Raw genomic sequence first — 24,570 nt, 5'->3', positions numbered from 1 at the left:
AGGGTACATACATAGGCTGCGTTAAGTACTGGCAGTGAATATCGAAACGCAGCCATACATACATACACGATAATAGCGGATTCCGCTTTTCCGTTCAAACGTGCGGGACTCAATTCGCGGAAACGCGGAATCTAGTTACTATTCTGTTCCGCGCTTCCGCGTTTCCGCGTTTCCGCGCTCCATGTAATGGCACCCTCATTTTCAGCGGCAAGAAGGTCGCATGACCACACGTGACGTCGGCGTCAATTGAAATTCATGAAAAGGAAAACAGCGTCAAAATTTCGGCGTCTTCGCGCTGCTTTGGCTTTGACGCTAAAGCTGAGAAAATCCAGCTTTCTTTGCTTGACGCTAGCGTCAGCGCGAAATCACGTGATTTCGCGATACGCTGAAACGAGCGTCCCATGAATTCGCACCTTTAGGCTGAGTTTCCACTGAGCGCGTCACGCGTCGCGTCGTCCGAGTTGAACCAATCAAAACATCCCATTTCGACCCCGTCACAAGAATGTAATGAAATGGGATGTTTTGATTGGTTAACTTGTGACGACGCGACGCGTGACGCGCTCAGTGGAAACTCAGCCTTAATGTAAAACCACAGTATATAACTGTGGCAGAGAGAAGGATGAGAGGCGCAATGACGGCGATTTTCTTGGGACGCTTTTGCAGGCCGTACAGTAGCGCCACACATCCACTTTCAGGAATTGGAACTACGAGTCACATCCACTTTTCGATGCTGTCGATGAGAATTTGGTTCATGTCCGTGCTATGTATACATCCACTTTTCGATATTGTCGGTCTTTGGTGGTTCGTGTTGTCATAAACCACCAAAGACTGACAATGGCGACAATATCGTGTCGACACAAACCACCAAAGACCGACAATATCGAAAAATGGATGTATACATAGCACGGACATGAACCAAATTCTCATCGACAGCATCGAAAAGTGGATGTGACTCGTAGTTCCAATTTCTGAAAGTGGATGTGTGGCGCTACTGTACGGCCTGCAAAAGCGTCCCAACTCCCAAGAAAATCGCCGTCATTGCGCCTCTCATCGTCTCATCCTTCTCTCTGACTGTGGTAAACTGGTAAAACTTCAGTCAGTTCAGTCGTTCATCGCTCTGTCTCTGCCGATCCCTATCGTCTCGTCTGTCACCCTGTGAAGGCGCATATTCGACGCGCCGTTTCGGTATCGAGTATCGAATCTCTTCGAGTGGTATGCATTCGCGTTTCGCGTAGTAGAGTGCGAATGAGAAAGAAGTCGCCCGTTATTTCCGAGTGTAGTTCACCGTTCGGCGATAATCCACGTACGGTGTTTATACATACTTACATACGTATGTACATACGGCACTGAACGGGTCTGTATTGCGCTGTACGTTTGTAACGTACTCCGGAACTCCGGACAGTCTTTTTGACGTACGCGACGACGTATGGATCGTCATGATCCAATGAGAGCGGCCGAGTAGTCGGCTGATAAATAGCCTCGTTAAAGTGGAAATGGGCTGGGAACAGAAGCTCTGGCTCATACGCATTCGTGTCGCGAAGTGCTACGGAGAGTGCCGTTTTCTCGAAGCGGGTCAGTCTGTGCCATACTGCTGCTTTGCCTGCACGCGACTCTCGTTACCGGAACAGACGATGTAAGGATCTGCGTGCGTTTGTTCTGATGTCTTTCAAGTGCATCTGATCCGATTGAATTAACGCCGTGGAGCTCTAAAAGATGCTGGTGAGTAAACAGACGGGAGAGCGTAGCGCAACGTAGAGGTCGTAGAGTGTGATAGCAGTGGCGGCAGCAACAACGATCAACGATAGCCACGGGAGCTCACGCTTCGTTCCGTATTTGTGCATGTATATGTATGGCTTGTCCTTGTGTTCTCTCATTTTCACGCAGAGTCCGTTATGACATACTGCGTTAACGCGTTCGCACTTCTTACATTTCTATTACATTTCTCTCTACCTGACTCCATCTCTCTCTGTCTCTCTGCCTCGTACCAGTTGTGTACCTATCTTCGCGCGCGTGTGCGCGCGCGCAAAACTACGACATGCATCTATACCCGTCCACCTTTACTCCTCTTCTCTCTCTCTCTCTCTCTCTCTCTCTCTCTCTCTCTCTCTCTCTCTCTCTCTCTCTCTCTCTCTCTCTCGCTTTTTCTTTTTGTCGTTTGAGTATGAGCTCGATGCAAATCTCCTATCTGACGCAATACTGTCACTCACAGGAAATATGAAGGGCTTCATAAAGTCTGGAAACTTGTTTTCTCTCGAGAATGAGTAGGAATTGTAGGAAAATCTAAGGGCGGCGGTGTGGTCTAGTGGTAGAGCGCCAGACTCGTAATCTGAGGAACCAGGTTCGAGTCCACTAGAGCCATGTAACATGGAAAAGTTTTTTTCCGAAAAAACCGCGCCCCTCCGTGCAAGATGCGGAGAAAACTGGGCTCCGTCTTTCGGAAGAGACGTTAAACCGTTGGTCCAAAAGAGGAAACAGTAAGGTAGTGGATGAATTGGAGGTTAGGGTTGGGTACGTCCCTTCAAAACGCCCTTTAAGGCCCCTTGGGGTATACAAAGTAAAATTCTTTATCTTTTTATCTTTGTAGGAAAATCTGACGTAGATAGTTTGTACTTTTTAGACGCGAAAAGCACTTGCGTGAAACAGCTACCAAAGCGTACACATCTAGTTATCTCGTTAGCTTAACTTTTTTTCATATATATTTTTTATATATCTTTTAGGCTGCGTTCGGGAAGCGCGCTATTAGCGCTATTGCATCATTCTATCTTTATCGCTCGTTAGGTATAAAACAAGGATAAAATAAACAAATAGCACTAATAGCGTCTTCCCGAACGCCACCTTACACTTTTTTATTAAGCCCCTTGCACAATGCCAGGCAACAGGCAATAGGAACAGGAAATAACAAAAAAATCGTTAATTACAATCTAAAAAATTCGAATGCTATAATTGGTTGGCAACTGGCAATAGGCACAGAATTTCCAACGTGACGGAAACTCTGTGTCTATTGCCTGTGTCACTGTTTATTCTGCATTTGTACATGATTTTCGATTTCTATTCCCTGTTTCTATTGCATGTTGCCTGGCATTGTGCAAGCGGCTTATGTATTCTTTACTCCATTGCTCTCTGTGACGCAAGCATAGATTAATTGGGTTTTTTAAAATTATTATTAGGACATATGTTGTATATTGTATGTTGTATATTATTTTATTTTTTATGAGATAAAAATCAGTTAATCTATAAACAGACTTAAAATATGATTGGGAGAAACAAACGTATATATTGACGTTTAGTTATAATTTGTATTTATTTGAGAAGATCTAGGCACACGTATCATGGAACTTTTCGGAATGGATTCTGATCGGAATTATTCCGTTTTCCCTAGAAAAAACAATAGAAATCTAAGAAATAATTGAACAATTCTGATCGGAATCCATTTCAAAAAGTTCCATAATACGTGCCCTGATTTATTTCTGTGCCCATTTTGTTATTCTTAGCTTTATTCTTTTTTTTTATATGTATATGGGTGCATTTGTTTACGCAGGGCTGCGTGCAGAAACATTACCCAAGTGCTAAAAATTCTACAGCATATATGTTACGTGCACTGCGTGCACTATAGATTTTCAGCGCTCGGGTGATGTTTCTGCACGCAGCCCTGCGTAAACGAATGCACCTTATATCTTTTACATCTTGGTTATACTTGTGTTCTTTTCTCTATCGCGCTCTATGATGTAAACATACAGGAGTTTAATTTAGGTTTTTTTCAATTACTATTAAGAGCCAAAGCACATAACATGGCGTAGCGATATACGACGACGGTCGTAGTCCTCAACCTGACAAATCAGGATACGCCAAAGCTTGTGCGTTACTTGCGTCCACGACTGTCATATGTACTTTGGCCCTAACTCTGGGCTGCGTTCGAAAACTTTACTCGGGTGCACACCGGCGTCGCGCGCGTTCTGTCTTTGTTCAATTTTTAGTAAGTAACAAAGATAGAACGACGCGGTGTGCACCCGTGACCCGAGTAAAGTTTTCGGACGCAGCCCAAAGTGACCTCCAGAAGGTAGCCATCGGTCATTGTTTGTTAAAAAATTATTAACAACACAAATTCGTACATAAAGCAGCCTCTTCTTATTGCGAATTATTTTATTTACGACTATATTATATACTTTAATTATATATGATAACTATATATATATATATATATATATAAATATTATATACAATTATATATTTTAAAATTATAATCTTTTTTAAAGGAGAAAATAGTACAAAGCATAAATACAGAGTATTTTCTGCTTTGACCAAAAACACAAACTGTTGTCTGCTTTAAAATCTTTTTTTTATCTCTCCAAAAACAGTTTTCTAATAAAAAGCCCTTATTTTAAAATTACAAATTATTTTTTTGCGTTTACATTTTTGCAATTGTTTGTAGTAATGCTGTGTGCAATGAATAACTAATGATCCACCATTCAATTCTATAATGTTTTTGCAATGCGGACATATTATTTTTTTACGAATCACATTTTTTTGTGCACAAATAGTCTAATAACTCGTAGAATCTTGTCGTTAAAGCGAGACATTCATAGAATTTTATCTTCCGATAGTTCAACAGTATCTTATCTGTACGAAAACCTATACTGGCTTATTTTTGAAGAGTATAATTTTAAATTTGCAAGAAATATTAACAACAGTAGGAAAGGTAATCAAGGACAATTTATGCTTAGTGAAGAATGTAATATGCAAGCATAGGGGAGACCGGGGCAAACTTGACACTAGGCTTTTTGCCAATTTAAATTTATCGTAAAAACTTGCCTTTCCTATACTGCAAATGAGTCTTTATGTGCCAGTATTATCAATGGAATTTGGTGACATTCTGAGTTATGGTGTGATTTTTAGCGCGAGCGTTTTTGATGGTAAAAAAGTAATTTTTCTGATCTCTCGAAAATTTCTACCCTTTAATCAAGCTTTACTCTTGCGAATCTACCGATAAGTGATTTTGATGGGAAATTCGATGCTCTATACGAATCCGATAATAGTTTTTGGATACTTTCAAAATTTTTATATTTTTGGAGTGACAAAAGTGAAAAACGACGTTCGGGGTAAAGTCAACACCACGCCGTTTTATCGGCTCCCAATAACAAACGATGCAGTTTACCCTGAAATCATGGTAGTTGTGGGACATGTTCCACAAAGAATTTTATGTGCGAGCTATTCTGATTAATATCCACCATAATAAAAAATATTAATATCTATTACATTAAAATATAAAATATGTTTGATTAATTGTATTAAAATATATATAGGAAATTTCAATAATTTTTCAAAATTTACCAATCTGTTTGGTAATTTTTATCACGTTGTTTGTAAAATGACTTGTATATTTAAAAAATTTCTTGGTTGCCAAGTTGTTCCAAGTTTGTAGTGAATTTAAGGGTAAAATATAACAAAAAATTTTCTCCGTGTATGTGCGCACGTCTAATCGCAATCTAATTGAATGTTCAACAATTTTTGTTCTCATTATTTCCAATAATTGTTTTACTTAATTCTGAATTTTTGTACTTTCTAAATACACGATGAGCATTGTATGTTTAGTTTCAGACAGTAAAAAATAAGTTCCAGTCGTTCCAGATCAAATTGTGTCGATCAGGCTCGAAGTGTCGAGTTTGCCCCGGCATTTTTCAATTTGAAAATTTGTCTTTGCGTCATTTTTCCTTTCCTGGAGGCAAAACTAAGCGACGTACAGCAAAGCTTTCAAGCAATTTTGTACCTGAAGGAACACTCTTTAAATGTGTACCATTAAATTTGCTTGAAAATTTTTATTAATTGTTGAAAATTGCCTTTGAAAAAATTGTGTCGAGTTTGCCCCGGTCTCCCCTATAGTCTAGATACGGTGTCAGAAAATTACATTTTATTTATTCAATTTTTTTGTTAACAACTTTTTAATAATCAATAACCGACGGCTAAAACCTTCTGAAGGTCACTCAGAAGGATGATCTTGATAATATGTGTCAAGGTCAAGGTCATCGGAGGGAGGCCCGTATCTCTGCATAATTACCCTTTTTTTTACAATGACCTATAGTATTGTCTTCCAAAATATTTCCCTTTATTTCTGACTCACCCTGTATACATATGCTATGATACATAAATACTGGACTGGAACTATTTTGTTGATATTTTAAATATTTTTTGCCACAAAGTAATCAATGTTTAGAGATCAGATATCAACTTCTATTTACTCTTATATTACTCTGTTTCTTCTGTTTGAACCTTATATGATTTATGTAATTATTGCATATGAAGAAAACTTATATTTGCACATCAGTATTGTTTTGCCATTATTATATTGCAGATAAAATCAGTGGTTTTGTTGGAAAAACATAAATTGTAAGCTAATAACATTAAAAAGAACATTAAAGAGCATAGAACTTTACTTTAAAAGAAAGAAATGATTTTTTTTAATAATGGCGGTCATGTGTTCCAGGTTAAAATTAAATATACTTATGATACAAATTAATATATTGATTAAAATTAAAAAGGTTTAATTTATATTCAATACAATATATAAAAATAATAAGTATTTCTATAGATCTTTGATTACTTTCCAATTAATTTATTAAAGTTACTTATTAAACTTACGTTATAAGTTCTGACGTGGAATTGTTAATTAATTGATATAGAATGTTAATTGTAACGTACATTGTGTTAATATCATTGTTGTTGCAGGGAGACGATCCACCATCCCTATCGGTGGGTACAGAAGTTAGCGCTAAATACAAGGGTGCCTTCTGCGAAGCAAAAATCCGTAAGGTGGTACGATCAGTGAAATGTCGTGTAACTTATAAACCACAAGGTTTAGGAACTGCTACGGTTGCCGATGATCAAATAAGAGGGACTTTAAGAGTAGGCGCCTCCGTCGAAGTTAAACATGTAGATCGGAAAGAACTTGTAGAAGCTACGATTACAAAAATCCAAGACTGCAGTCAATACACCGTGGTTTTCGACGATGGAGATATTACAACGTTGAGAAGAACCGCGCTTTGTCTGAAAAGTGGACGGCACTTTGCAGAAAGTGAAACTTTGGATCAACTTCCGTTGACTCATCCAGAGCATTTTGGGAACCCTGTAATTGGAGGTAGAAGGGGTAGACGATCAAGGCAAGCACAGTAAGTGCTGTGGAGAAATCCGTTTTTAAAAGTTTGAATAATTGTCCAATGTTAGCTATAAAATTCTTATGCAACAGGGATGAAAGCAGCGAAGATGAGGACAGTCCACCACGAGGCGCTCGTGACTCGGCTTCCAGCGGAGGTGCGAAAGAAGGGATGGAAACTGAACCAGAAATTGGTAGAGTGGTTTGTGTAGAACTCGGTGATAAAAAGAAGAAGGACAATTGGTTTCCAGGATTGGTGGTTGCACCTACTGCTCAAGATACAGTAAGAATACGAGTGAGAGATGATTATTTAGTGCGCTCGTTTAAAGATGCGAGATAGTAAGTGATCTTTATTACAAAGTATTGATTGCTATTACATTATCATGTCCACATACATTGTGCGCGCCTTGTATTTGTGTATAAATATTTATATTTTTGTTCTAGTTATACAGTACCCAAGAAGGAAGCTACAGAATTCACGAAAGAATTAGTAAATAAAATTGAAAACAGTACTCTGAAGGTCGCAGTAGAGAAAGCGCTTTTATTTTTAGAGAAAAATGAATTGCCACCCCATTGGGACAGGGATTCCCTCTTTGGACATTCTGTTTCTAGTGGGAATAGCGATTATGATGGAGAACTCGACTCAGATGTAAGATTTTTTAAAAATCTATTTGCGCTTTTTTCCTTTTTCTTTTACATTTTACAATGGCTATGGACCGTAACGTGGAATGGAATATGGTTTTTCTAGAGTTCGGACGACGAACCGCGTGAAGAAAAAGATCATTTTGTGGCTCAATTGTATAAATTTATGGATGATCGCGGCACACCTATAAATGTTTGCCCGATGATTGGAACTGAGGATATAGACTTGTACCGGCTTTTCCGAGCGGTCTACAAATTGGGTGGTTACAATCGTGTTACGAATCAGAATCAATGGAAAGCCGTAACACGACGACTTGGTTTTACGATGCAAAATTCGGCGTCATTATACAATCTTGTGAAGCAGGCTTATAAGAAGGTCTTACATTCTTTTGAAGATTTTTATAGAAAATTAGGCTGTACTATGGTAAATCATCCGCGAGGTAGCATGCGCAAACAACGCCCTGGAAGAAGTCTGATCCGCGACAAAGACAGAAATACTCCTATACCACCGCCAGCACCAGCGCAAGTGAAAAGTGACAAAGATGAAGATGAAAAGAAAGTTGTGGAGGATGAGAAGAAAGAGAAGAAGGAGATTAAGAAGGAACAAATGAAAGAAGAAGAAGTTGTCAAGATAAAAAAGAAAGAAGAATCTGAGGGAAACGGTAGCGGCCAGGAGAGTGATGTAAATGTGGAAGGAGATATCGAATCGTCTAATAATGAAAAATCACAAAAACCGACTACACAAATTTCTACGTTATCTCCTACTTCGTGCAGTACTACAACTGCATCATCCAGCCGGACCAAATCAAAAAGTAAAGAAGATACCAAGAAGAAGGTGATTGAAAAGAAGAAAACAGAAACCAAGAAGCAAGAAAAGAAGGATGAGAAGGTCAAGGAAGAAGAAGCCACTAAGACAAGATCCAAGGCAAAAGATGAGACTGTGAGAAATAAAGGTGCTTCCGAAGGGAGAGAAACTCGAACACCATCTAGAGAGGCAGATAAGAAAACGATGTCTAAGCAACGACGTTTAACGGATGAAGAATTAAAGAAACGAGGAAGGAAACGCAAGGAATATGAAACAGAAAAGTCGCGCGTGGACGAACAGCTTACAGAGACCGCCCCTAGCTATAAAGGTCCCGTCGAGTGTGGTGACAAATTGAAAGTATATTATGGCCCAACACACGAATCCAAAGTTACTTACGAAGCAAAAGTCATCGAGATAGAAAAGGAAGGTCCAGAACCAATGTACCTTGTACATTATACAGGTTGGAACACCAGATACGACGAGTGGATTAAAGCGTCTAGAATCGCACAAAACATCACGCAAGCTCAAGGTAGAGTAAAGCGCGTCAAAGCAACTCCGAGGCCTCAAACTCCCAGCACGAATTCGTCCAACAACGTCAAGTTGAAAGGTACTTGTAATTCGAGCGCTAATGCATCGCAAAGCCGACGCCGGGCGCAAAGCGTCGCTCCTACTTCCAGCACCGTTCAGTCAGCTTCAACATCTATAAAGGAAGCCAAAAAGGAAGAAAAGGAGAAAGACAAGGAAACAATACAACCAACTAGATCCACTACACCGCTATCTGTCGCTAGTTCTAGTTCCAGAACTAAGAGTCCTGCTACGCCCGCCAATAGGCTGACCAGAACAACAAGAAATGCAGAGTTATCCGGAATAGAGCATCGTAGGCGCACCAGAAGAACCTCGGGACACACGGACATATCTGTTGCATCAGAAAGCGAGGATAGTGAGGGTTACGAGTCTGATACCACCGAACCTGAACAAACCAAAACCAGATCGAGAGGTATGGAAGAAAGAAAACGGAAGGAAGCGCGAAGTAGAGCAGAAGAGAGAATTAGAACAGACGATGTGATAAGTGATGGTGATGACGATAAAGACAACTTGGATGAACCACGTAAAGGTAGGCGTTTAAGAAGAACCCTTGGCAAATCTCAAGGTATCAAATCTGAACCTGATAGCGATCAAGAAGAACAACCGAAGGGCCGAGATTTCGATCTCAATCAAATACGATCTGAATTGAAAGGTTTCGACAAAGCTGTCAAGTTAGAGATAGTCAGGATGGAGCCTGAAGACGAAGTCAAGTTGGACGAGAAGGAAAACTTGGCCGCGATCACGGCGTCGCCTAAGTTGGAGAAAACTATCGATTCTCCGAAGGTGGAAGTTGTCGAAACGAAAGTGGAAAGCACAGAAGACATATATGAATTTAAAGAACCGGAACCGTTCGAGTTTGAGGTAAGAAATAAGAGAGATACCAACTGCGATAAAGATAAATTGAAGAAGAGAATGTTCGAAGACGAGGCGAAAAGTCCGAAGAAGAAACAAAAAACGCCGGTTACAGCGACAGTAGTGAAGGAAACGAAATCGGAACCGCCAGAGAACGATTCTCGGAAGAAACCGAGGAAATTGTTTAGCAAGAGGTCTGACGATGCTCATGAAATGGTGACGACTGCTCCTAGCAAACCACAGATTGCATCGTCCGAGGACGTTTTCAATAAGCTGAGTGAGTCGTCTACGTCATCGTTCAATCAATTGAAATCAACTGTCGCGGAAGAATCGAGTAATAAGGTGACTGGTTTAAATCTTTTGTTTAACGATTTACCGGCAGACGATGAAGTCACGCGCGACGACTCTGAGGACCGTCTGGTAATTTCGGAGACTGAGGTATCGGAGACGGAACAAGAGAATATGTTTACGTATCAACAAGACATTCAGTTCCAAAGTAGCAAATCGTCGGATACAGCAGAATCAAGCAAAAACGAGGCAAACGCTAAAGTTGAAGCAAAAGAAGAAACACCGATAATCAATACGAGCAGTAATAATACACCTGCTAACATTCCGGATCAGAAACAGAACCAAATCAAATCTTTGTCAAGTCAAGTCGCTGCTGGACAATCGCAGCCAGAATTGAAGATGTTGGATTTGAAGTTGCTTGACATCATCCCAGTTCCATCGCCGATTGTGACACCGCCAGCTCCCATAAGCGCACGACTGCCAGCGACATCCACGATAGAAGAAAAGTTATCGGCCGCAATGGCGTTTCGAAGCAAAACTAAAGACATCAAGAAGATTTCGGACGAGGAAACACCTTATGTCGTGCGCGTAATCAAGACACTGAAGGAAAAGAAATTAGACACTCCTAATTTTCTGCAAAGAGGCAAAGACGCGGATTGCATTATTCCTGCGGCCGAAGTAGATAAAAAACGCGAACACGAAAAGAACGATGAGACTCTACGCAGAGAAATCATGCGCGCGATAACTAAACGAAAAGAAGAAGAAATATCGAAGCTGAAGAAAGAAGTGGAAGATCTATCAAACCCGAAGAAATTCTCAGAAACGAAAATAGTCGCTGAACGCAAGATCAAATTTCAGGAAGCTACAAAAGACGAAAGTTGGAGAAACGCCGGATATGAGATGTCTGATAAAAAGCCTGAAGAGGAATATAAAACAATGGATCAGAAAGAGAAAGACAAAATTGAAAATCGTAAAAAACAAATCACCCAAGATGTTATAGATTCCACGGATAGCAGTGATTCGGAACAAAGGCTCGTAATAGACAACGAGGAGCCGCAAGATGTTAAAGTATCGACATCTATCTTTGACGTGAAGCTACAAGCGGAATTGGATCGTATAGAAAATACGCAAGAGAGACACGCGAGGTCGCAGGTATTGAAAACTTCACAGAGTATTCATCAACAGCAAGAGCAGGAATCTACGGAGTTCAAAATTGATGCAACACCCATTCTGAAGACAGATGAAGAGGGCGAAACAATGAATTCGCTGCTATGCGAAGAAGAGATACCTGGCTCGCCGGCCCCATTGTCCGAGAACGTCGAACAAGTCAATGTTGGTCCTTCATGCAGTTCACCAAAAAATGAAGTATTAGAAAATAACATGGTGCTGATGGAGATGCCTTTTGCGAGTGCACCGACCTCGAGTCAAAATACAACGAGCAGTAGCACCGCTACCCTCAGTATAGCATTACCAAAGACTAGAGAAACGGCAATGCCGGTTTCGTTATCAATGCAACAGAACACGTCCTCAAACATGCGGCAGTCACAACAACAACAGCAGCAGCAACAACAGCAGCAGCAACAACAGCAGCAGCATCAGCAACATCATCAACAGCAACAGCACGCGTTGGCTCTGATACCACCACAACGACGAGAGAGCAACGAAGCCGCACCGGTGATGGACAATACGCCGCCGACGACACCCGATTCGAGCATTTCCAACATTTCGGGCTCGCCTAGAGACGAGAGAACCGGTGGTTCGTCGCCGACTTCCGAGGATAACGTCAAGCTCAATCGTGACAGCTCCGAGGCGGATAACGACAGCGCGGGCAAGGGCCTAGGCTTCAGTGAGGACGACACCTTACCTAACTCTGAAAGTAACTCCGCGGACAAGATTCTTAAGCCGCCTGCCAAACGTACAGTTGAGGATATGCAGTCACCTAAGAAACGCAAAAGAAACAGAAAACATTCGGAATGCGGTAGCGGCGGTGGCGGCAGCGTTGGTGTCGGCGCCGGTGTCGGTGATGCCATTGGCCTTGGCGTTGGCGTTGGCATTGGGGTTGGCATTGGCATTGGCGTTGATGCTAGCGTTGATATTGGTGTCGGCATTGGTGTTGGCGTCGACGTCGGTGTCGGTATCGGTGTCAGCGGTAGCAACAGCAGCAACAGTAATAGCAGCAACAACGGTAGTGGTGGCGGCAGAAATGGTGGTAGCAGTGGCAGTGGCGGTAACGGCAGCGGTGGCAACAGTGGTGATGGCGGTGGTAGTGCCAATAACAGTGGCAATGTTAGTGGTTTTGGCAATAGCACTGGCAGTAATGGTAGCGGCGGCGGCACCGTTCCGAAAAAACCTGGCAGACAGAACGGTAGACATGGCAGATACGGAGCTGGGAGCGACAGCGACGACACTAGTGAGGGATCCAATCTCTGCGGAGTCAACAACACACCGACAAATCAAGCCAGCACCATCACCAACGTTCCCGATCTCAGTACCTACTCGTCAAGATCACCGAGACCAACAAAGTACAATTTTTACGTTGAATTGGGTACGTTAAATAATAATACTTCCCCATTTATATGATTTTATCATGTTAAACATGATGAAAATCTTTGCTCGTCTAATTGTTTTTAATCCTGAGCACAAGAATGTTTTCTAAAACTAATCTATAATCTATAATCTATGTGCTATATTATGTTTTCACAGATCCTGAATTGGATGGTAGTCAAAGAATAGCTGTACTACAGCAAAAATTAACTGAATTACGAAAGACGTATAACGCTGTAAAGGTTGAGCTTGCTGCTATAGAAAGACGTCGAAAGAAACTAAGAAGGCGAGAACGAGAAGGTACCCAATAATAAATCTCTAACACTGTTCAACAAATATATATATATATATATATATATATATATATATATATATATATATAGAGTATATATATATAGAGTATATATATATATATATATATATATATATATATATATATATACTCTGAAGAACTATAGGTCTCGCAGAAAGGATCATTTTTTGTCAAGCAATCCATGTTTTTTGACGCATCATTTAGGAGCTACGCGACCGCGCAGACGGGTCTTAGGTGACATTTATTACAATTATAAGATAAATTATTCAAAAGTACATTTGTAATTTGCCAACGATATAATAAACATTAGACGTTTATTTCATCGACTACAATTGGCAAATAATCATCGTGACGATTCGACCATTGGTTTTGGTCCGATTGATCGTCAAGACGTTAATAATCTTTGGTACTTATATATATAAGCATCTCATTTTTAAATAATTTAAATTATTTATTTATTGTTTCAAGTACACTTGCAGATAGTTTACAGAAGGCGTTCAAAGTGTCTACCTTGAACCCGATTGAATTCATGACATCGTCGTAACATTGATTGTCGGACTCTATCGAACATTTGAGGTCATGTTGCGATTAAGGGTGCGTTCCACTTAAGGGCCAAAGCACATAACATGACGTAGCGATATACGACAATCGTAGTCCTCGACCTGACAGATCAGGATACGCCAAAGCTTGTGCGTTACTTACGTCCACGACTACGACTGTCATATGTGCTTTGGTCCTAACGCTCACAACGCTCGCGAGCATCATTTTGTCCTTGTTTAACATTTGACAAACAACAAGGATGAAATTATTCTACGAGCGTTGCGAACGTTAAGTGGAAGCACCCTAACTGTAGGGCAGAATGCAATCAAGTTCAGGGTTGGACACTTTGAAAACCTTCTGTAAACTGTCTACAAATGTACTTGAAACAGTAAATAAAGCATCTAATAATTGTAAAAAATATTACAAATTAAGACTTATATGCGCGGTCGCGCAGCTCCTAAACAACGCGTCTGAGAACATGGGTTGCTTGACAAAAAAATGATTCGTTCTGCGAGACCTGAATTCTACGAGAGGTTCTGAATCATCTATATATTACATATATACAGAGTGAGGCATTTAAATTCAGATGCCTAAAAAAAATATCTAAAAAATAAAGAATATCTAAAAAAATAGAAGAAATGTTTCAGACAAAAGTTGTAGGGCTTAAAAAGATTTATTTACTGGCCTTATTAGTTTGATCTTAGGTGGCGTCGTTGAAGTCGAGTCAGGGTCACCTTAAATTTTTTTAAATTGGACCCTCTATTTTTTATTACATATTCTTATAGCCCTTGTCAAGACGTTTTTAAAAACGTTATAATAAAGTTCTCTTTCGTTAAGAATTTCCTGAGATATTTTTAATTTTGTCATGTGATATTTTTAATACAATGTGAAGTATCTTGTAAAATATTCTCTTTTCGATGACTTTTTATCTTGATACTTTACACAGAATAATGTAAGGAAGCTGCTACAAAATTTGATTGTAATCAACCTACTTTGCCCAAAATATCCCTAGTTTCGGTACATGATGTGTTAGCGCATTTTATTAGAAATGGAAATCCAATGAAGGAAGAAAAAGAAAAGCAAAAAAAAAACGAGCAAAAAACTGTTCGGCGCGGCTTATTAACGAAGATTTCTCGGTATTTTCTTTCAGTTTTCTCAAGGACATGTATCAATCTTTTGGATGCAATCAACATTGTTTTTTGCTCGTTTTTTTTTAAGACAGTTAATTTCTTTTTTTTTATTTATTTTTTTTTAGAAGTAGTGGAATTGACATGCGGATGCAAAGGTGAATATGCAGTCGAAAGCAATACTCAAAATTCTCTTTCGTAAATACATCGTGACCTTCGGATGAAACTTTCTCCCTTGATAGTGTGATAATGTAAAACAAATTTTCGGTAGATAATATCCTCCGTAAAAACAAATCGGCGTTGTCTTGATTCAGGATCGTTGGAAATGCAATTTCTTCGCTTTTTGTAATCCATAAGACTACCACTCTATAATTTGGCGCTTGATTTTTAGATCATATCGAAAGCATCACGTTGTATTATTAGGTACAATAATTGATTTGAAGAGTTCTGAGCCGATATAGGTGGTTGAGATGATGGCGCGTCATTTCAGTGCTTTATTCGATGGAAATTTTAGTCGATTTTGCAGCACAACTCCCGTGTTGGAATTTTGAGTCAGAACTGACTGGTGAATTGTTTCCTTATTGATACTTAAGTCTTTTGCCGCCGTTCGCAAATGATGCTACTAGATGCTACGCAATTGTCTTTTTTCAATGAATTTATTCTTGCAAACTAAGAATGGATCGTTTGCCATTCTTCAAGTGTTGACAACCATTCCTGAACTTTGGAAGCCATCAGAAAACTTGTCAAAATCAGCGCTGCGTACCAAATATATTTTTACCAATTTTAAAGTAGAATTTTATATTTGCATGTTAAACATTTGATCACTTCCATTGCACTAACTTTTGCTACTCTTTGTATGATAAACGTCTAAAAGTAACAATTAGTAGGTGATGCATGTACCTACTAAAAATTATCATTTGCTAACGAACGTGGATCTCACGTAAGAATTTTTCTAAAATTTTAGTCTTACTTATATTCATCTTGCTAACATGGAAACTAATGTAAAAACGTTTCTGTTACAGCGATGAAAGCAGCTAAAGCAGAAATGCAGCAAGCTTGTTCGTGATAGACAGCACTGGATGATAGTTATTCTTTTTTCGAGTACTAAATGGGACTATTGTACAAGCACGGTATTATTGGCACGGGCATCATGCAATCACGCCAGCCACCTCATGACAATTTTTATCTATGTAATATCACTTAAGTAACATTTAACCGTCAATCTTTCTTTATTTAAATAAACTGTAGATATAGTCATAAGGTTTATTCACATATAATATAGTTGTGTTATTGTACATTATATATTTCATTAATCTCGTAAGCTAAATGTTAAAAATCTTTAGCTTTATTTTGTCATTTTGCATGTTCGGATGCAAAGTACAAATTATCAAAACTGATGATCTTTATTTTACTTCTCTTCATTATTTCTTTTTTTTTTAATAAAAAAAGGCTGCGCGTTATCGATGTGTTACTGTAAAGACATTTTAGGGAACAATTATCTAAGCTGGTTGTCACTTCCATTTTTTGAGTATGATTGTATCGGTTGTAGTTGTGCTGTTTTCACAAAATGTTAAGGAAAAGATAAGAAGCAAAGGAAGTATTATACAGTGATCATATAGTTACATCAAACGTTACGTCTTTTATATTATAGCAAAAGGTGTAAATATTAGAGAATTACAAAATTAAAGCATTGTATTGCGGATGTGAACACACACACACACACACACACACACACACACACACACACACACACACACACACACGTGTCTTTGTATCTTTGTATGACAAAATTTTGTAATTAGTACGCGTATAAAATAAAACGATTGCTAATTATTAGACACAAAAGAAAAGTATTTTGTCTTTATTTTAATTTATGTATATAACCTTAATTGTAAAAACGATATTATAAAAAAACGAATAGAATTGCGTGTTTGATATTGGCTGCCGGCTGCCGTTTATTTGGTGGACTACGCTTCGAAATATGCATAGCCCTAAGCCATCGACATATGTAAGTGAATATATGTTAATATATATTCATTTATATATGTAAAATATATATATATATATATATATATATCTATATCTATAATGATATAATGATGTAAATAATATCGTTTTTCTCTGTTAAAAGATACAAGGATGTAAGACATATTTTCTTCTTCCTTTTTTTCTTTCATGATCTACAATGTAGTAATTTATCGTGAACGCAGCTCAACGATACTATTAGGTTACTCATTCATATTACATTTAGCTCCCGTTGTGTTTTATCATCATCATTGAATAGTTGTACTCATTACTACTGTATGCCACGTATTGGAGTCAGAGATGCATTTATATTTGTATTTCAACATACATGAAGAATGCTTCAAGTATGAAGAAATTATAGACAAATGCAAAAAAGATGGGACTTTAGTAAGAAACACATCACGAAAATGTTAATCAAATGTCACTAGATGAAGATAAATCTGTAAAAAATATAAATCTAGTTTGAAAAGAGAATAAGGATTTATATATATATATATATAAATGTCTTAAGAGAGAAAATGTGTATATATATATATATATATATATATATATATATATACACATATATACATATATATATATATATATATATATATATATATATATATATATACATTTTCTCTCTTAAGACATACGCGCGCATATTACATGCGTGCGCGTATATGTATGTTTAAAATTTCATTCTTAGGTACATATAAATATATATTTTTTATAAAAGGTCAATATGAGCTCTATGGAACGTGAAAACATTTAAGCCTGAGGAAAACAAAAGGCGTTAAGTTTTCTTGACATTGTTTTTGTATATAGTGTATTACATTGCGTGTGTATGTATGAATATATAAGTCAAATTTTAATAGTTGATTGCACACTCTGATGTAACCGCGCATTTTAACGTATAATGGTTTCAGAAACGTCGCAGAATAACATATGATTGTCTTGAAAAGACTAGAGGATGCATTTTGACGTTGAGAGAAACATCTTATTTTCAATAATTTGTATTAGGTATATGGGAATGTAAATGCACATTAATACATGTATATGTTAAATCAAGTAATTCAAAATTGTGCAATGTTTATTATGATAAATCACACTTAAATGTTATATATACACTATTTTATACATTTAATATTATTAATCCAAATATATATATATATATATATATATATATATATTTATTGTAATATTTTTTTAAAGTACATCAACATAATAATACCAACATAATAATTACGTGTAATTGGAGCTTTAGAAACATTACTAATATTTTAAAAATAATTAGTTATTTAGAGTTTATATATTTTTATTTAGAAATATAATATATTTTAATTTAAATATATTATTGTTCAGACGCGTATAATGCAACCATTCAACTATGATACTGTTTACTATAATCAATATGATACAATTATGATACTGTTTACCGTATAATCTATTTTATAAGAAATTCTAGTTTAATTTGTGAAAAAAGATTAATTTTTGTAACCAATGTCGAAAAAATTATAAATTGGCGATCCTTATAAATTATAAGGAGAAAATATAATTGTTATAATATGAGATGATAATCAATAGAACCTATTACATTATTAGTTCGATAATTTAAATTTATAAGAATATATCAAGTATCAACAGTCTTGTTTTTGACAGTTCAAATTATCACTTAAAGCAATGAACGCAGCATATGACTGTGATTTCGAACATGTTTTACACAACTTTCAATTTTTAGTATATTTTACTATACAAGGTATTACCTAAGTAAGTACACAAACTTGAAGGGGATATTCCTTGGTTTATTTTAAGAAGAAAAGGATCTATAAACTTTTGTGTCCTAAACTGCTTCGTTCAAAATACAGGGTGTCAAAGATGCACGCTCCTGATGGATCTAAAAATGTTTTATCGGTACTAGAAAATGGTTCTTAATACCAAATGCACGCATACCAAATTTGAATAAAATATTTTTTAAACGTTTCCCAGATTTTCGAAATTTTCATTTTTTTTTTTTTCACAACTTTGACATCCTGTATTTTGAAAACGAAGCAGTTTAGGACACATGTTTATAGGACTTTTTCCTCTTAAAATACACCAAGGAATATCACCTTCAAGTGTACTTACTTAAGTAACACCTTGTATATTTAATATGATAAACGTCAAAGGTGTGATAAATGTATCCTCGTCTTTTAAAAACAATTATTCTTTCTGTAAATCATATGACATTACATGTGAAATAGTACATAATGATAAGCATAAGGCAAATTTGCGTCGCCAAGCAGATAATATTGTTTCACATAACATTAACTGTGTCAATAAATAAGAAATAAACTTATCTTAACAAAAAACAACGTTCTCTCTCATATCATATTAGTTATTACTCCTGCATTTTTATTTACACAAGTCCCGGGATATATCAAAATGTATCGGAAGGTAAAATAAAAATAATGTCACAAATTATATTTAAAATCTGTTATACATATTATTTATTACATTATATAGCAAACAAAGATGAACAGATTAAGATGTAAAACTTACTCAAAACTACTTGTTAATACCGTATGATATAATTATACAAATATTTAAATGTATGGTACTTTGCACTTATTTGTATTAGAATAATAAGACAACTTTTTCAATTTTAAACGCGATTAATTAATGCACCATTAATGACAGACATAATACATAATATACAATATCTTTTTTATCACTTGTTCTGTATATCAACGTAGCGAATAACAGAAAATTTCATTGTGAAAATCAATGACTAAAATATATATGACTTATTTCTTTTATATGCAATACAAGTTTCCATATCTTAATTTTACATGCCCTAATTTTCTATGGCTAACAAATTTCTACATTATACAATATGGGAGCTTTCCAGCAAGCGACACAAGTCTGCACAAGTCTTTGTTACTCATTGCCAAAAAAGGAAGATAGAACGATGTTTGTGTCGACCTGTGTCGCTTGCTGGAAAGCTTCCATAGTATCGCATAAAGATTGTTTTCCAGGAGTATAATATATATCTTTGTACATCAGTAGAATTGATACATTGAAGATACAACAGTATTTCACTAAAGATAGTTAAAGAATCTTATAAAACAATTTTAAAGAAAAAATATTGTAAGATTCGTAAAATAATATGTATATATGACTAAGAGATGTATGGGGTATCGAGTATCCAAAGTAGCAGAGTAAGATTATAATGTTATCCAACTGGAACAAACATATACATATCTCGAAAATAACAAATATAAAATTTAAATTTTGCAAATAAATTCAGTAAGGACTCCTCCATTTTATAACTACAATCTGTCATTATATATTATTTTAACATAATCAAAATCTGATTTGATCGTGCTGATTTGACCATAAATTGCACATTCATCATTTTTATATAATGCAAATCTAAAATAATACCCTTTTAATGTATCAAATTTAATGTATCAAAATTTATGATTTGTATTTTCTTATTACTTTGTAACTTCCGGTTTCACATATAATTTTGTTATCATCATGTGCGAAGATTCAAAGTATTATATTCTTGTATCTTAAAAGTTAAATATCTTTAATAACTAAAAAGTATAAAAGCAAATTATTAATATATATATATATTTTTTTTTTCGTGCTTATAAGAGGTCGAGTAGATCTTTGCAGAGATACTTTCTATTGTACAAAGTTCTCGAATTTTGAAATCACACAAATATACTTCGGATACTGCCAGATATCTTATACATCCTTATAATATGAATATATATGCATATACATGCGTATATACAGACATATATATGTGCTGCGCGCGCGCGCGCGCGCGCGTGTGTGTGTGTATGTGTGTGTGTGTGTATGTGTGTGTGTGCGTGCGTGCGTGCGTGCATTTTTCGATTATCTCAACATTATTGCGCTTGCCCAGAACATTTTACATTTGAAGTATTACTTTCTTGCAAATTAGTTTTAGTTCATATTAGTCATAGATCAGCAAGAAGAAACTGAACATGACTTCATATAATTTCTTATACAAATTGACAATTAATGCTGTCTATGACATTTTATAAAGAAATATACTCTTGTCCTATTGAATCTTTCTCCATATCTTTGACAATTTGTTTCCTTGGAAGATAGTAGTGGACATTGGCATTGAACAATTTTTAAGCTTTTTTAATACCATCAAAGAATACTTGTCTGAAACGAGTAACGTAAAACATGTAATGCAGAAGTATCGTGTTACGTAGGAAATGTAATATGTCACATAATAATGTCACATAAAATATTACTTTACCCTCCTTTTCTTTACACGTCTCACTTACTACTAGTTCAAATGAAATGAAAAGTTATATGGGAATTATCCAATCTTGGCGAATGGCGCATTGAGCGAAAGGATATATTAATTTTCCATTACACATGTCAACAAGGAGGTGGGCTAGATGTCGGAGCTGTGTCTACGGTTGTCGTGGAAGAAGATGCTACTGCGGTCGTCTTATTGTCGGTGCTTAATCTCCGCCTGGTGAACATGATTTGTTCCATTAACTCGTGATGCGCCTCTAATCGTTCAATGCAATGTAAACATGCAGTCTTTGGCAGCGGGTCATTCATGTTTACCTGCAAAAACATACAAAATTGTTTTATTATAAAGATAACGTAAATGTCAAATTATACATATGTAGACAAAGTGGTTTGTCATAAAAATTATTTGTAAACATGAAAAGGACAATGTCAATGTATATGTTCCCACAAAATATAACAAAATAATGTCGATGCCCTAGATTTATGAAGTACATGGGGAGATAAAATAAAGTAAGTTTTAAAAAACCATAGGCTACCTACATCCATTACAATACAAGGAATCTTTTTTTTTGTAGATACTTATTGCATTGCCTCTAGATAAAGATTATGCAAAGTGCGAGAAGTGGAAATCAATCAAGTTTCGTATCGGACGAAAAATGCCTAACTGATGTCTTGGAGAATCGGGTAAAACGCGCATAGGGGCACGTAGTATTACCGTGATCGGCAAATAGGTGTTTATCTTCTCGGCGAGTTTCATTCTCTCGCCCTCTTCCCCATATATATGGATCACGAAGCGGTTCATCTTACTGCAGAGCCTGCATATGAACCCCGTGATCACGGCCTTGTCCGTGCTGCCCATCTCAGCGGCTTTGCTCGATGGTTGCTCTCACAGTGCACGCACAATCCTCACTCGCCTTCGATACCGTTCGACTCACAACTGTTGTTGCCAGTGCGACTTCGCTATCGTAAGTTACAGCGAGAGAAATAGTGTCGGACGTATACGCTTTTTTACCTGGAGATCTCCTGGAGTTTGTTTATTACAGACTCCGCCGAACGCCAGCGCGCTCCGAGCGATGCCTCCTTCAGTGTCGTACGCGCCGTCCACTAGGGCCCTAGTTGCCGCGGCTTGCATTCTCATCAACTTATCACCATTCTCTATCGTTAGATTATTATATTGTGTCTTTATGCCGTATGGTATTCTTGCATTTCTTTTGCTAAACTCTAATTAAAGAGGAGTGTCGAACGAAAGTTTTTCCTTACACATATAATTACTATTAAATTTTTTTTATTTACGCTCCCAATATTTTTTTCGATCTTATCCTGACATTTGTAAAAACTTATAATATACTTAAAATATAAAACACACTAAAAAAACTATACAGGGTGTTTCCTAAGCAATAAGTATCAAAAATTGAAGGAGGATATAATAGATGATCTAAAAATGTTTCATCGGTACTGGAAAATGGTTCTTTTAATATCATATGCATGTATGCATACCAAATTTAAATAAAATATCTTTAAACGTTTTTCAGTCGATTTTCGATCACATTTTTTTTTCACAACTTTGACACCCTGTATTTTGAAAATGAAGCAGTTTATAGAACCTTATTTTCCGTGGCTTATTTTAATAGGAAAATTCCGATGAAACATTTTTAGATATATCCGCATATCCCGGGAAATAGATTTGACCAGATCAAATTATATATCTCAACAGATCAAATTTTATCTGGTCAGATATATGCTCGATATGACTTATTCTCATGTCTGCGCAGATCTAGTCATATATATAACTATATATAACAATATATGGAGTGTAATCTGATCTTTGATGGTTCATCAGATCGGACCATATATCTGCTCAGATTGACCCATAAGTATATCTGTGATTGAATTTCATCGAAACAGTCCAGATCTGACTACTGTATCTGTTTAGATATAACTATATATATACTCGAATGCGCGATCCAATAAACTAATACATTACATCTGACCATATCTGTCCAGATATAAGTCGAATTGACAATTGTGTTTGATCGAAAACTGTTTAGGTATGACGATGGCCATGTTTAACTGTAATAAATTAAATGTTCGATGATAGATATTCGTCTAACGTGATATTTAAATATAAATTATACGTAGCAAATTAAAGATATTTAATTAAATATCTTTGATATAATTATATAAAAATAATTTATGATAAAGATATAATTTGCAGAAAACAAGTATTTTTTATAAACAAAAAAAATGTTAGTTATTTGTTATAAAAACATTTTCATCAATTCGCCTTATATCTAAAATACAAAAAGACAATCACAGAAATATAAGTTTTTTCGTACATTGTAAGCTTAATTACAGTTGATAGATAAACAAAAGTGAAAAAATTCTTAATTTAATTATTATTGCTAGATTACATTAAAAATTTTGTTGAAGTTATTTGGAGACTTGCATAAATAATTACCAACTCGAATAAGAATTATTAGATTACATTTTTTACTTTAATTAATAAGAATTATTTACTGACTATACAAGGTGTAACAAAAAAATTGGGAATCTATTGTTGTAAACAAAAACATAAAAAATGTGCATAAGCAATGTTCAATCACAATGGAATGTCAGGAGAATACTCGATTGTGATTGGACAATTTCTTACGCTTAGAGCTTAAATATCCTAGCAAGGTTGTAGACCAGCACTTGCGTTGTTTAGTTTTGTCTCCAGGAAAGGAAAAGTACGTGATGCAAAGACAAATTTTCAAATTGAAAAATGCCGGGGCAAATTTGATACTTTGCCTGATCGACACAATTTGATCTGGAACTTATTTTTTATTGTCTGAAACTGAACATACATTGTTTATCGTGTATTTAAAAAGTACAAAAATTTGGAATTAAGTAAAACAATTATTGGAAATAATATAAGAACAAAAATGTTTAAATTCAATTATTTTCCTAATGTCTGAAAAACAATTTATGCAAGTAAATTCGCGATTAGACGACACACATTTGTCATGGGCCATGTAGGTATAGCTGCATGACAAGCATCGTTTGTTATTGGGAGCCGATAAAACGGCGTGGTGTCGACTTTGCCCCAAATGTCGTTTTTCACTTATTTTGTCACTTATCAAAAATATAAAAATTTTGAAAATATGCAAAAACTATTATCGGATTCGTATAGAGCATCGAATTTCCCACATCAAAATCACTTACCGGTAGATTTGCAAGTGTAAAGCTCAATGAAAGAGTAGAAATTTTCAAGAGATCAGAAAAATTACTTTTTACTATCAAAAATGTTTATGTCGCGCTAAAAATTACACCATAACTCAGAATGTCACCAAATTTCGTTGATAATATTGGCACATAAAGACGCATTTACAGTATAAAAGGCAAGTTTCTACGAGATTTAAATTAGCAAAAAAACCTAGTGTCAAGTTTGCCCCGGTGTCGA

General features: G+C 36.3%; 2 protein-coding genes across 3 annotated transcripts; one reads left to right on the top strand and one right to left on the bottom strand.

Moving 5' to 3' along the window:
• Positions 1 to 624: 624 nt before the first annotated feature.
• Htk (AT-rich interaction domain hat-trick) lies at positions 625 to 18,861 on the top strand. 2 transcript variants are annotated; one of them, XM_077408508.1, is made up of 7 exons: positions 625 to 1,719; positions 6,721 to 7,151; positions 7,238 to 7,483; positions 7,589 to 7,793; positions 7,893 to 12,861; positions 13,020 to 13,160; positions 15,863 to 18,861. In XM_077408508.1, the coding sequence occupies exons 1-7, from the start codon at positions 1,714 to 1,716 to the stop codon at positions 15,904 to 15,906; spliced, it is 6,042 nt and encodes a 2,013-aa protein (XP_077264634.1). In that variant the 5' UTR covers positions 625 to 1,713; the 3' UTR covers positions 15,907 to 18,861. The 2 variants fall into 2 exon arrangements, with proteins under 2 accessions (XP_077264634.1, XP_077264633.1); XM_077408507.1 differs by having other exon boundaries at positions 626 to 1,719; positions 6,721 to 7,160.
• A 1,786-nt stretch (positions 18,862 to 20,647) lies between these two features.
• Positions 20,648 to 22,415, bottom strand: LOC143898790 (uncharacterized). Its single transcript, XM_077408510.1, has 2 exons — positions 21,847 to 22,415; positions 20,648 to 21,446 (listed from the first exon to the last, which is right to left on the bottom strand). Exons 1-2 carry the CDS (start codon positions 21,988 to 21,990, stop codon positions 21,252 to 21,254), a joined length of 339 nt encoding a protein of 112 aa, XP_077264636.1. The 5' UTR covers positions 21,991 to 22,415; the 3' UTR covers positions 20,648 to 21,251.
• Between the last annotated feature and the right edge of the window lie 2,155 nt (positions 22,416 to 24,570).

This window comes from Temnothorax americanus, unplaced genomic scaffold (assembly GCF_048541705.1).
Source record: "Temnothorax americanus isolate GAGA-0224 unplaced genomic scaffold, ASM4854170v1 Scaffold24, whole genome shotgun sequence".
Lineage (NCBI taxonomy): Eukaryota > Metazoa > Arthropoda > Insecta > Hymenoptera > Formicidae > Temnothorax > Temnothorax americanus.
Note: the sequence above shows the minus strand (reverse complement) of the source record. Positions and strands in the feature narration are given on the sequence as shown.

Excerpts from the sequence above, each read along its gene's own strand:
- Htk (XM_077408507.1), top strand. Across the intron at positions 7,484-7,588 it reads TCGTTTAAAGATGCGAGATA|TTATACAGTACCCAAGAAGG; the intron begins GTAAGTGATCTT and ends TTTTTGTTCTAG. Across the intron at positions 12,862-13,019 it reads CAATTTTTACGTTGAATTGG|ATCCTGAATTGGATGGTAGT; the intron begins GTACGTTAAATA and ends ATGTTTTCACAG.
- LOC143898790 (XM_077408510.1), bottom strand. The coding sequence starts at position 21,990 with ATGGGCAGCACGGACAAGGCCGTGATCACGGGGTTCATATGCAGGCTC. Across the intron at positions 21,447-21,846 it reads ACACCTATTTGCCGATCACG|GTAAACATGAATGACCCGCT; the intron begins GTAATACTACGT and ends ATGTTTTTGCAG.